The following is a 13,749-nucleotide window of genomic DNA, read 5'->3' as shown; positions in this document are numbered from 1 at the left end:
ATATAACACACTCAAAATTTAGTGTGTTAAATAATTCCCTGAGAACCTTGTAAAAGTACAGATTCATGCTTAGCTCTAGAATTTTTGTTCTGTACTTCTATAGAAATCTGTATTTCTACAGGTGGCCTGAGGACTATACCTAGATAATATAAAACAAACTGTTTTACTTCTAAAACATGAATAGAGATTTTAAAATAGCAAGTCACTCAATCTATCTAGGTCTCATTTATCTCAAGCAAAAAAGGAGAATATCAAAAAACACCTGAAAATAAATTTGAAAGTATCCAAGATGGTTGCTGCCATCACATCTCCCTCTTTAGCAGGGTCAGAGTACAGCTGCATTTCTCCCCAACAATTTCTCCCCAGCTTCACTCAGGGACTTTAGAATTTCCACAGGTTAGCTCTATGGAATGAGCCCTATTCCACAGACACTTGAAAGCACAGCTACTACAAAATTTTATACTAGATAATTATTAACCATACTAACAATTTAAAATATTCTAAGCTCTCCCTTCATCTTTCCTAAAATACATGGGATAGAAAATAAGGTAAAACTATAGTTACTTTAAAATCTAAAAAATTCTAAAATATTTCCCTTTAGTGTTATATGAACATTTTGCTTGCATAAACTTTAAAATAAGGTTGTTAATAAATTTTAAAATACATTGTTTAATAGGAAATTTATGAACCTGTCTCTCTGAGTTTTCTCTAAGTGTTTCAATTGTTTTTTCAAGCTGAGCTTTCTCCTTCATTAGATCCTTGCTTAAATTCTGACAATTCTGAAGACTTTGCTTTTCTTGAATAATCTCATTTTCAAGAATTTCAACCTGGAGAAAATTAAATCATAAAACAATATATCATTAAATATTTTACAACAGTGGAAACACCATCAAAACAAAAGATAATAAAGGATATTGCTGGAAGATTGATGAATAAAGGGTAATCTCAGTTTTAATACCCAAATGGTGAAATTTCAGATTTCAGTAGAGAAATTCTAGTAATATTCCATGCTACTTTTAGCAGCTGTACAAAATATGCAAACATGACTGTCTTTCTTATCCTCTGCATCTTAGAGAGCAAATTTCTACTTCTAAACACAAAGACAAACCCAACAGAAAATGTGATAATTATGTGCTATATGAAGATTGTTCAAATCTTACTGAAAGACTCTTGGCTTGAGTGGATTTGTAAAGTAAAATTTTAATTATAGTCAAGGAATACAGTGAACAACAAAGAAGAAGGGAATACAAAAAGCATGGAGGAAAAGCTGAGAAATGGTGGTATAAGTTTAACAAGGAACCAAGAAGGGACTTGGCTTAAAATAAAAAGGAAAAAGGAAGAAAAAAGGAGAATACTAGAGTAAAAAGGGCCGAACAAAACTCCAGCAAATATTTATATTCTACATTTAAATTTACTTTCAATTACATATTTTAAAGATATAATAAAATATGTGGTTAATAAGTATGAAAAAGCAAATTCAAGTTCAAAATATGCCAAACCATTGCTTTGGTTATTAAGAATGAAAAAGCAAATTCAAGTTCAAAACATGCCACACCATTGATTTTTCCCTTATTATGTAACATTCAAACCAGGTAATAAAAAAAATAAAGATTTAGCTATATATAATATTCCACTTCAAGTTTAAATATTACTTAAATCCTTATATCAATAAGTGAAGAATTCTAAGAATTCTAATAGTTTGACATAAAGCAAGTTGAATTTTCCTATTTTAACATCAATGGAAGATAACTGCACCTAGAAACAATCTTCCAGCCATATCTCAAAAGCATCAAGTCACAAACCTTATCCAGTAACTCAACTCAATGTTAATTTACATGTCCAAGAAGCTTTTAGCTATTAACTAAGTAATCTGGTTCTTCCATTACAGATTGAAATATGTGGATAATAGTTATTTCATTAAACTCATTTGTTGTTTTACATCAATGGAATTCAAGTGACTCATTCAATTTACAAAGGAAATCTTTCATACAATGAATTTACCAAAAATTACTAGAATTACTAAGAATTTACTAATTAGACTTCAAAGCTAATTTCAAAATCAAATGATAACTTACAGATCCAATTACAATGACAATCAAAATAAAACTGTACCAAATTCTAAATGGCCACTCCTACTTTAACAATATATTGATTGTTAAATGCTTATTAAGATTATTTGGTTAATGGATCAAAGACAATGCAAAAACTGTTTTATAAGAGTAAAAAGCTAACAAGAAAATCAAGTCTATCTGCATTACCTAAGACAGTGGTTCTCAAAGCACAGCTCCAAAACAGCAGGATAAGCATCACCTAATAACTTCTTAGAAATGAGAATTCTTAGCCTCCACCCCAGACCTACCCAATCAGAAACTCTAGGCATGAGGCTCAGCAATCTAGGTTTTAAGAAGCCCAACAGGTGATTCTGATGCACACTATAATTCAAAACAACTGGTCTAAAGGAGAGGGAGATTTTCATAACCGAGTCTAGAAACCCAGAATCTATCAAAAGAAAAACTAGACATGGTTGACTACATATAGAAATAAAACCTAATTGATAAGGACATATGAGTAAGAATATTTCTTACAGTATTGTTCACAGTGACTAAAAACTGGAAACAAAAGAGATAGCACATTTGGGGGAGTAGATATGATGGAGGTGTTCATGAAAAAAACATCATGTACATCTTTGTGATACAATTCTATTTATGTAAAATGTGTGTCTGTGTGTGTTGTACGTGTATGCAAAGATATGCAAAGATAAGTTACTTGGTCTCACTGTCGCACAATTGGAATATTTCTGTTCAACCAAAGACTACTTAAAATTCAGGTTTCATAATGCCTAAACTGTGGTCTTTAAATACCATTTCCTACTAAAAGGAACAAGAGCTTTCTGGAGAAATGTCTGTTTCCAGGCCTGAAGCAGAAATGTTCATGAGGAGCGTAGACAAGTTTGTCATGGTAGAAAGCGAGGACGCTCTCAAGGAGTTTAAAGGTTGTCTCATAAGGATTTAGGAAGCAGCTTAAAGAGCTAGGACAGTAAGGAAGATAAACGCAGTGGACTGAAACACTTCAAATATTTTTAAATCCATGAGTTCATAATGACACTAAAATATACAACAAACTCACTCATTAATTATCTCAGGAGGATATGAGAAAACCAATTCATTAGTAGGAAACTGGTAAATAAAGAGACAATCAATCATCCTGCTTTTTCTATGAAGGCTGTTGCTCAGAGTAACTGATGGTGGTTTTTTTTTAAACCAACAGTTTTTAAAAGAAGGTTTTTCTCTATAGAAATACTCCAGCTACCAAATTAAGAAGGGATGATATAATTATAATATCAAGATTTTGCAACCTCTGATTAAGGGATCTAAGCAAATGATTTTTCCATGACAACTAACATCACAAAAAGACAACCAGACATGTGCCTTCTGATTGAAATATATATATTCCTTATGAATATTCTTACTAAAAACTCTATTTGAACCTGATTAAGCCTACAGGTAAAACAGGAAATAAGGGGACAAAAGAACTTTCTAAGTGACAAAAAAGGATGTAGTCAGCAAAATCTAGATTGTGGGGAACGCTATTAGACAAACAACCTGGTTTCTTCAACACAAAGTGCTAGGAAAAAAAGAGTAGACCTACAGACTAAAAAAGACTTAAGGGACACATCAATTGATTGAAGGTACTGACCTTATTTGGATTCAGATTCAAACAAAATGTAAAAAAAAAAAACAAATCATAACAGAATTGGAGAAATTGAAATGTTGACCAAAAATTATTAATGTATTAAGTGTAATAATGTCACTGTTCTTGTTTTTAAAAAAATTCCTTACTTTTTAGAGATATACATTGACAAATTTATTACTGATATGATACCATGTCTAGGATTTACTTCAAAATCATCTAGTGATTGTGAGGAGAGAAGGGGTAGAAATAAGACTGACTATAAGTTAATAATGTATGTTTGTTTGAAACTTTCCATAATAAGTTAAAATAATATTGAGGGTATATTAAAAACTGGAAAATAAATGTTCTACCATGGTGCTATTTGTTTATACTTTTACATATATTTTTTAACATTATATTAAACATTAATTTTATTCACCTTTTTACTCAGTCTTTGATTTTCTTTTTCAATTTTCAGGATTTTAGAAGTGTTGCCTTCTGCAGAATCCATAGTACTCCGAAGCTCTTCTACAGTTTTTGTCAAACTCTGGTTTTCCATCTCCAACTTCAATAACCTACTTGATGTCAACTCATTCACCTCATGGCCCAAGGATTTTTGTGGTGCTATAATATTCAAAAATATGTCATTGGTAAATCTATGCTTACTTTTTACTTTTTAAAATATTGAGTGTCAATGCATTACATCACCTGGTCCTTAACTTTATACATTTTTAAAGTTATACAAAATGGATACAATGAAAAAAATAACAGATAAAAGGAAAATCTTGAATTTGTAATGCATCTATAAGCATTCTAGTGAAAAAAAGTACAAAATTTAGTCTGAAGAGACTAGAGTTCCAGTTCTAGTTCCATGAAAAATTAACTACTCAGCAACATCCAAACCACTTTAACCTAATCTTCGATTACTCGTACAAAATATAGTTACTGCCCTGTGTATCTCATAAAGTCATTGTGTGACTCAAATAAGAAATATAAAGCATATCCTATGCCACACCTTCAAAAATTTAAAGGAAGACAGTTTGAGGGGGAAAAAAAAGCCCTAATCTGATTCTGAGAAAGGCAAGACAGTATACACTAGTTACCTTGAAAAAGTCTTTCTGTAAATGAAGAATACCTGCTAAACTTAAGTGTAAAGAGTGACATCTACTCCATTTTGTCAAGGGAAACCATCTAAGTAGATTTCAGCATTACATTTTTTAAAATAAGAAATCTCAGTTTTTGCTTCTGTAAATGATGCTCTCCAGTAAACCAAAATAATTATCTTTTAATAACCCTATAGCAGACATTAAATATTTTGATATAAAAATACTGGGTTTAAAAATGAAATATGATGCCAAGAATTTGTTTTGAAATCCTAAATTTCAGGAACAGAAATGGATAGAAGTACGCGAAGGCATTTCTAGGTCTGTCTACTCTTGTGTATGTTTGAAATTCTCCATCATAAAAAGCAAAGAAATACAGACACACAACATATATCCCCACAACTATACATTCTTTTCAAAATTAAGTAGGCTAAAATATCCCCCAGATTTTAAGTAAAGAAAGCCTCAATTCTTATTTCCAGCTTTTGTTCTAGTCCAGTATGTTGTTCATCATTTATTAGAAGCTGGTATACTAGATAGTCACTGACTTTTTAAATTTCATTAGTTGTCCAAGTGTTCATTAGTAAAACTCTAATTCATGATTTGTAGTCATGCTTTTCAAATAAATAAGATCAGGCTACAATACATGATATACCTTAATAATACTTTCAATACTATGACTGTGATTCAAAGAAGCTTCAGGTCAAACTATGAAGAATTAAAAAGGATGCTTACAACACATTTTTAACAACATAGGAGAATGCCTATGTTATAATCTTAGGTGAAAAAAGGAACCTGAATTGTATATACATATTGATATGATGATGTCTCAAATACCGATGTACATGTAGAAAAATTCTGGAAGCAAATTTTTTAAAATATAAAAGTGATTTAGAAATCATCAACGACTTTAATTTTCTCCTTTATATTTTTCCACATTTTGCAAATTTTCTTGAAAGTCCCTTGTATAATTAAAAAAACCAAAAACTATGCCACATTAAAACAAATATTGAGGTCCATGACTCCAGCTAAGATCACTCACAAAAAAACTGTGATAAAATGATGATGATGATGATGATGATGATAACAATCACTCAAATGCTTACTATTTACCAGGTAATAACCATAATCATAATCATTCAAATGCTTACTATTTACCAGGTAATAAGAACCATAATCATAATCATTCAAATGCTTACTATTTACTAGGTAATAAGAACCATAATCATAATCATTCGAATGCTTACTCTTTACCAGGCATGTTCATAAGTATTAACAAATTCAATCCTGACAACAACCCTACAAGGTACTATTATTGTTCAAACCTAACAGATGAAGTAACTCCTGACTAATTTCAACTACTTTAGTAGCAGAAAACATTGAAGTCTTAATTGCTTTCTTTTGTAACTCAATACACAACGAATATAATAAAAAAAAGTTCCACAAATATTCTCAGTAACACATCTCAACAATTTCACTGGCTGAATATGATCATTTACTATGTAGTGAATTTACATGGGATCCCAGAATTTGAAATTAGATTCTCAAGGTAAAATTAGGAAAAGCCCAATGGTAATAAATATGACGAGTCATCTGTAGAAGTAATTATTCTGTAAGCAGCAGTCTATAAGCTCTGTCAGACCTTATGTCTACCTCACCACTATGTCCTTAGGGCCTAGTATAATATTTCACACATGGTATGTGCTTAATAAATATCTGCTGAAGGAAGAAAAGCAGGTGGAATAATCTTCTAATACTGGGTAACTGAGGAATTATGGAACCAATCTAATTCAAATAAATGTGACTTGAGTGTAATTTCAATAAAGTATATCAGTGTTAGCATACTCAAAGCTATAACTCAAATAACTGTATGGTATGTATAGGCCCAGCTTTAAGAAAGAGGACAAGTCAATATGGAGCCTAGGAAAAAACCCAAAAGTTAAAAACATTTCCGGGGTCTTTCATAATCTCCAAGGTATTACTGTGCTAGACTGGTTAGTAGGTATAATCCTAAAGTAGAGACTACATACATTGATGAAAGTAGCCATAAAGATCCTTAACTTGCGTTATTCTGGCTGCATATTCACCTAAGAATCTTCCCACTATGTTTTGATTTCCTATTTAGGTTTGCCTATAGGCAAAGAACATGGTGACTAGCTAATATAACTGTTCTGTTCTATTTAGTAGATGGCTATTATTTCTCAAAATAAATTAATAAACTAGTATTCCAGCTTCTTGTGATATTAATATGAAGTAGTGCCTAAACAACTGATGAAATCTGTTACTGCACTCATAAAGTTGAGTTGTAAGACATGCAAAGATAAGGACCAGACCCAGAAGTGTGAAAAATAACATATTACTCTGTGAAATTATATCTAGGGAGACAGCTGGTCTTCTGAGACATCTCCAGCTAGGGAAAATAAAGAACTGTAATAAAATGTACAACTTCATACAAAATACAATTGCATTTATACATTCATCTATTTAAATAAAACAACACTGGGAATACCTTCAGAAAGTTCACTAGTTCTAGATATTTGTTCTAGCTCCCAGCCAAGATGTAATGATTCATCCATACTTTGTTTCTGTGCCATTTCCAAAGTCATATTTTCTTCCATTAATTCTTCAATCTTTTTTCTATCCATATCACGTTCCTTTTTTATTGGCAGGGAGTAGGGAGAGAAAAGAAAGCTAAGGAACAGTACAATTTCAAGCTAATATTTTATTACTTACAACTTTTGTTTATTGGAAACTGAATAATATGAGGACAAACTGTTAGTTCCTTAAAATTTTCACAGTCTGAAGGCAATAATCAATTATTATAATTATTACTACTGGTCAATTATAATGATCAGGTGTCTGACACTCTTTTAAAGTGATTTTTGGGGACATTGAAAACTCATCTTCCGAGTCAATATATTATTTTAGTGATATAACAAAAGATTTCTGACCCAATGCTAAATTTAGACAAATAGTCTTATTTCTGTATTTTCAAGGCATGTTTACACAATGGCTTGTTAGGGTTTTCTGAAAAGTAGAAGACAAAATTAATAAATAATAACCTTCTGTAACAAAAGCAGAAAATTCTACTGTTCTTGTATTTGTATAAAATTGGAAGTGTCTAATTTATTTAGCTATCTCTTCCCTGTTAAAGCCTCAAGGACACTAGCCATCCTTGTCATTATAGGGAAATCAAATGAATCTTAGAATTTTTCCTTAGAGGCCATGTAACTGATCTACCTTAAAATACTCACCATTTCCATATCATGCAGTTTAGCCTTTAGTTGTAAATTCTCTTTTTCTAATTCATGTAATTTATCAGAACGAGCTCGAGTTCCTTCTAACTGGTCTTCCAACATAGTTTTTGTTTCTAATAAAACTTGATTGTCTTCTTTTAATTCCTAGAAAAATTTCAAATAGGCTTTATTTATCACAAATAAGTCAATATCTGTTAGTTTTTTTAAGCTATGAAAAACATGAAAATTCTTTATTGTAAAATAAGCCATTAACTGTCTTTATAAACTATTCTATGCAAGAGTACAGCTACTGAGTAATAGCAATACAGTTGATGTTTTCTTGGCTTCACTTTTTCCCCTAGAATTTAAGCTATTAAGTAAACTAAATACTTGTACTTATATTAGGATGAGTAATACTACAATAATTCTGCATAAAATTGTCCGGGTATATTTGAATTCCTTAGTCACAAGGATAATGAACTAAGTATAAGTAGTCTTCCAGATATTCAAGACACAAACCTCCAAGAATCTGGGCTTAACTCATTTGCCAATAGATTTAAAAATTTTTCTCTATTTAAACTATAACTTGAAAGGGAAAGGTTTGGAGTTTTTGAGTAAAATATCAAGACTTGAACCAAGACTCATATAAATCATAAACTAAGGCTCTATCAATAAATATTTTACACAAGCATCTTGAGAAAATGCTTAAATCCCCTACATATATTTTGATGATATAGGTCTACAAATCTATCTTGCTAAGTGATATACCTGCAGTTTATAAACTTAAGTCAAGAGAAAGTATATTAAAACAGTGGCATCTATAAGGATCCCTTAACAGTGCCAAGCATATGCTCATTTAAATAATTGGCAAAGAATTAATATATACCTTATCTTTGCAGTCTATCGAGTCTATTTTCTGGTAACTTTCAGGCTAACATTTTCTAACTACTTTCTCTTATAATGTTTTCACTTCTTGATTTTGACTACTCCTTCCTTCTTATCCGCATTCTGAAATTGACCAAAATCTCCTCTGTTTACAGACAATGAGGAAATTAACTGAGAAAGCAAGAAAGAATGCAGCGGCAAGGACTGTCCAATTCTTGCTGTCAAACTCAACTACATGTAACACTGAACAGCAACCATTAAGTAGGAAAAATTGTTTTCTCTAATTTGTTTATATACATATGTAAAGAGATATAAATTTGTTTATACTTATAAAGAGGGAGAGAAGCACCTTCGTTAATCCTAACCTAGTATTCAGAGTTGAGTAGTGATCAGAAATATATTTTGCTTTCACTTCTAGAAACAAATTTGAAATTAGTAGAGATAAATACTTTATTTTGACTATGCGGCAAGGACTTCAAAAGTCTGCCCTACCGATAATGCTAAATAAAGGAATGAAAGAAGAGCCCCAAAGAGTTCAATAAAATTAATAACCAAAAACCCCTTTTTAAAAGTCTAAGGAATATGCTGATCTATCACAAAATAAACACCTGAAGGTATTTACAGTTTGCTCAACATTTAAGAGTCCCTCCCTTATATTTATTAAGTGTACTTTAAATGCATTTTGAAAATCATAACACTTTTAAAGAAAAAAATTGTGAACGACAAATTACACAACATACCTCAACTCTTGCCTTATAAAATTCAATATCATGTAGCCTCTCTTTATATCTGCTGACTTCACTTTCAAGTTTATCAACTCTGACTGCCTTCTCTCGAAGTGCGTCTAATTCATCTCGGTACATTCTTGCAGAACGAGCATCCGAAAGCAAATTCATGTTCTAAATACAAATAAATATTAATATTTTAAATATTATTTTCTATTCTCAAATTGATAATCCTTGGTTGTACAATTTGATGAATTTACTAAACAAAATCAATGATTTTTTTACTTTAAAAGTATGAATTTTATGGTAGGTAAATCATACCTCAATTAAGTTTTTTTTTAATGGGGAGATAAAAAGACTTTTTTATTTTACCAAGAATAAAAAGTATTTTAAACATATATGTTTATATACAACTATACAAACATGTTTATATATAAATTTTTATATAATGTTCTCTATCGGAAATGTAAGCTAACATCTGTTGCCAATCTTCCCCTTTTTCCCTGAGGAAGATTGTTCCTGAGCCAACATCTGTGCCGATCATCTATTTTATAAGGGATGTTGCCACAGTGTGGCCTGACTAGTGGTGCTAGGTCCACACCCAGGATCCAAACCTGCAAACCCCGGGCCGCCAAAGCAGAGCGTGTGAACTTAACCACTACACCACCAGGCCGGCCTGCTGATTTTTATAATGCTTCCAAGTAAAATGATTAGTGCCATTTAAGACGTATATTAAAATTCAACCTTTTTTTCTTTAAAGATTGGCACCTGAGCTAACATCTGTTGCCAATCTTCTCTGTCTTGTTTTTCTTCTTCTTCTCCCCAAAGCCCCCCAGTACATAGTTGTATATTCTAGGTGTGAGTGCCTCTGGTTGTGCTATGTGGGATGCCACCTCAGCATGGCCTGATGAGCCATGCCATGTCTGCCCCCAAGATCCGAACCAGCAAAACCCTGGGCCGCTGAAGCGAAGCACGTGAACTTAACCATTCAGCCACTGGGCCAGCCCTAAAATTCACCCTTTTAAAAACCTTCTCATAATCCTTTAGAACAGCAGTTATCAAAGTGTGATCTAAGGACATCTGTGGTTCCCTGGAACCCTTTCAGGGAATTCATGAAGTCAAAACTATTTTCATAATAATATTAACACATTATTTCCTTTTTCACTCTCATTCTCTCATGAGGGTGCAATGGGGTTTTCCAGAGGCTGCATGGCATGCAGTATCTTAAGAGCCTGAATGCAGAAATAAATATGAGAATCTAGTAGTCTTTAATTAAGCTAGGCATTAAAGAGACTTTAAAAAATGTAAAAGAGTACCAAGCTTCTATTTTCTTTTTTGTTTTGGAAAATAACGGTTATTTAGTTAAAATATAATTTTATGTTAACATGGAATGGATTATTATTTTTAAAGGAATTAATAAATTCTTAGTCTTAGCTTCTAATATAGTAAATACTAGTAGATATAATCCACATGAAACAATCTGCATTAATTTATAAGAGTGGAAAAAAATCTTGAGACCGAAAAGACTGAGACCATTGTTTTAGAGGGAGCACACATAGAAAAAATCCTGCTACCAAGAAGAGGAATAGCAGCCACAGCCATAACTAAAAACAAAGATTACAACTCCCAGTCTCATTCATCTAGAAAGCTCCCAGTTTATGATCCTGCAAGTGGAATATTCCCTGAATTTAAAATGGCAGGTAAGGGGAAGAAACAACTGTCCAGTCTTACCCCAATCCTTACAATTTATGGGTTAAAGAAGACCTCATGCACTACCTCCAAATGAAAATGAAACATTACAGAGTGATTAGAAGAAGTGAATTCTTAATCTTGGTTCAAGATGAAAAAACATAAAGCTTTAGTAAAGTAAAAATAATTTTTAAAAAGTTTTTATCTTATTTAATAGGAAAAGAGTGAAGAATTAAAAGCATTCTGTCATATATAAGTTAACATAAAGCACCAGCAGAGAGCAGAGACCTAGAAGACAGACATAAGTAGCACAGTTTACAGTACAGCCTCCAAATCCACAAAAGGCAAATACATAAAAAGAGAAACTTGGAACTGCCCCAGTCCCAAAGGCTCCAATGAATCTTAGCAAAGTTTGAATAGTACTGATACAGAAGAAAAGTCCAAAGACCTTGATTTCTAGTTTTGGCTTTGGCATTTTGCAAGAGAGAAACACTGAAAAAGTCATCAAATGTCTTTAAGCCTCATAAAGTAACCTCATAAAGCATTAAGATAAAGGTTATAAATTATAAGGAGAAAAATCAATTTCTAATTACTTAGCGGTCCTATATACTAAAAGTTCCAGGTACAAACCTCTTGCTGCAGCCTTTTTAGTTCTATTTCCATTTGTTCAAGTTCTTGTTTACAGTCCAACAATTGTTCAGTCTTTTCCTCCCTTAAATACAAAAAATATTTATTAAAGAATAAGCTGACAACTTTCAAAAACTATGATCATCTGCATTAATACAAATGTACTGTCATTACTAAATATCTATTTGAGCCCTGGCCCAGGGGAAAAAGACAAAGAAATGGCTATCAGGAATTTATATGATTAGCTGTCATCAATCAAACTCCTGCAAGTTTTCCAGAGGCTAACTTCAATGACTAACGCCCTCACAGTTCATCTTTCCTCCCACCCCCATTCCCACTCTCCCCTCCCCCTCTCTGCACAACCAAAGACAAATACTGGAAGAGTTTCTATGCAAGACAATACTATCTGGATTTGACACTTATAAGTATCTCCAAACTATTTTCAACATTTACAATAGCCTAAAGGAAATTACATGCTGCCACGGAGATACCTAAAATCTTTACTTCTCTACTGATTTCTTCCCTGTAGCCTAAAAACATCCTCACATTTCAACTATTACTTTTTTTCCTCTGTACACTGCTTTACTTTTAACTCCCATTTTCTATCTCCTCTTCAGAGCCAAGTTCCTCAAAGTAAAATCTCCACTCACTATCTCTACTTTTCCACCTTCTGTCCTTTTTTTTCTTTCCTGGTGAGGAAGATTGTCCCTGAGTTAACATCTGTTGCCAATCTTCCTCTCTTTGCTTGAGGAAGATTGTCCCTGAGCTAAATCTGTGCCAGTCTTCCTCCATTTTGTATATGGGATGCCACCACAGCATGGCTTGATGAGCGGTATGTAGATCCACACCCGGGATCCAAACCTGCAAACCCCAGACTGCTGAAGCAGAGCGCACGAACTTAGCCACCAAGCCACCAGGCTGGCTCCCCACCTCTGTTCTTTAATAAAAGGTAAATGTTCATTGTATAAAACAATCTGTTGTTCACATCTCCCCTTATCTTTACATTTTTTCCAAAACCATAATTTTTAATGGAAAAAATTCCGTTGATAGAGGAACCATAATTTATTTATTTAAGTGGATTCCATTTTCCACTATAAAAATGTTTTGGTAAATACCTTATTATACATAAAACACTGTATATTTCAGGACTGTAATGTCTAAAAGTACATTACAGGCTTAAAGGTACTTGATATATACTGTCAAACTGCCCTCCAGAAAGGTCATTACCGATTTATAATGCAACCAACAGAGGATAAAAGTGCCCATATGTGAAACAATTTAACCACTGAAAAATCTTCTTGTTCTAATTTACATATATTTGAATACTTAGAAAAGGCTAATTTTGTTTTCCTATGTTTGTGCCATTAAAATTTCTTCTGATAAAAGGCTATTACCTTTTGTAATTTACAAGATATTTCTTACAAATATTTCTTTATGGATTTGTTGAACACTTTTTTAAAAACTAAAAATAAATTTTATTTTTTATTGTGATAACATATATATAAAATTGCTATTTTAGCCATTTTAAGTGTATAATTCAGTAGCGTTAATTACATTTCCAATGTTGTTAAATTATCACTGCTATCTATTCCCAAAACGTCTTCATCATCCCAAACAGAAACTCTGTACCCATTAAACAATAACTCTCCAATTCCCCCATATCCCCAGCCACTACTTCTAATCTTTGTCTCTCTGAATTTGCCTTTTAACGATAGTTCATTTAAGTGGAATTATACAATATTTGTCATTTTGTATCTGGTTTATCTCACTTAGCAAATTGTTTTCAGGGCTCATCCATGCTGTAGCAGGTAT

General features: G+C 32.3%; 1 protein-coding gene across 16 annotated transcripts in view; it reads right to left on the bottom strand.

Annotated features, from left to right (window-relative positions):
- Positions 1-13,749, bottom strand: part of CCDC88A (coiled-coil domain containing 88A) — a 123,488-nt gene that overhangs the window by 47,786 nt on the left and 61,953 nt on the right. For all 16 annotated transcript variants that reach the window (XM_070512084.1, XM_070512085.1, XM_014843014.3 and 13 more), the window contains exons 9-14: positions 11,941-12,022; positions 9,637-9,795; positions 8,030-8,176; positions 7,285-7,429; positions 4,112-4,296; positions 690-827 (exon numbers count right to left, since the gene is read on the bottom strand). In XM_070512084.1, the coding sequence (XP_070368185.1) occupies positions 690-827; positions 4,112-4,296; positions 7,285-7,429; positions 8,030-8,176; positions 9,637-9,795; positions 11,941-12,022 (856 nt within the window). The remainder of the gene's footprint in view (positions 1-689; positions 828-4,111; positions 4,297-7,284; positions 7,430-8,029; positions 8,177-9,636; positions 9,796-11,940; positions 12,023-13,749) is intronic.

This window comes from Equus asinus, chromosome 6, assembly GCF_041296235.1.
Source record: "Equus asinus isolate D_3611 breed Donkey chromosome 6, EquAss-T2T_v2, whole genome shotgun sequence".
NCBI lineage: Eukaryota > Metazoa > Chordata > Mammalia > Perissodactyla > Equidae > Equus > Equus asinus.
The sequence above is the reverse complement of the archived record's forward strand: the minus strand, read 5'-3'. Positions and strand labels throughout refer to the sequence as shown.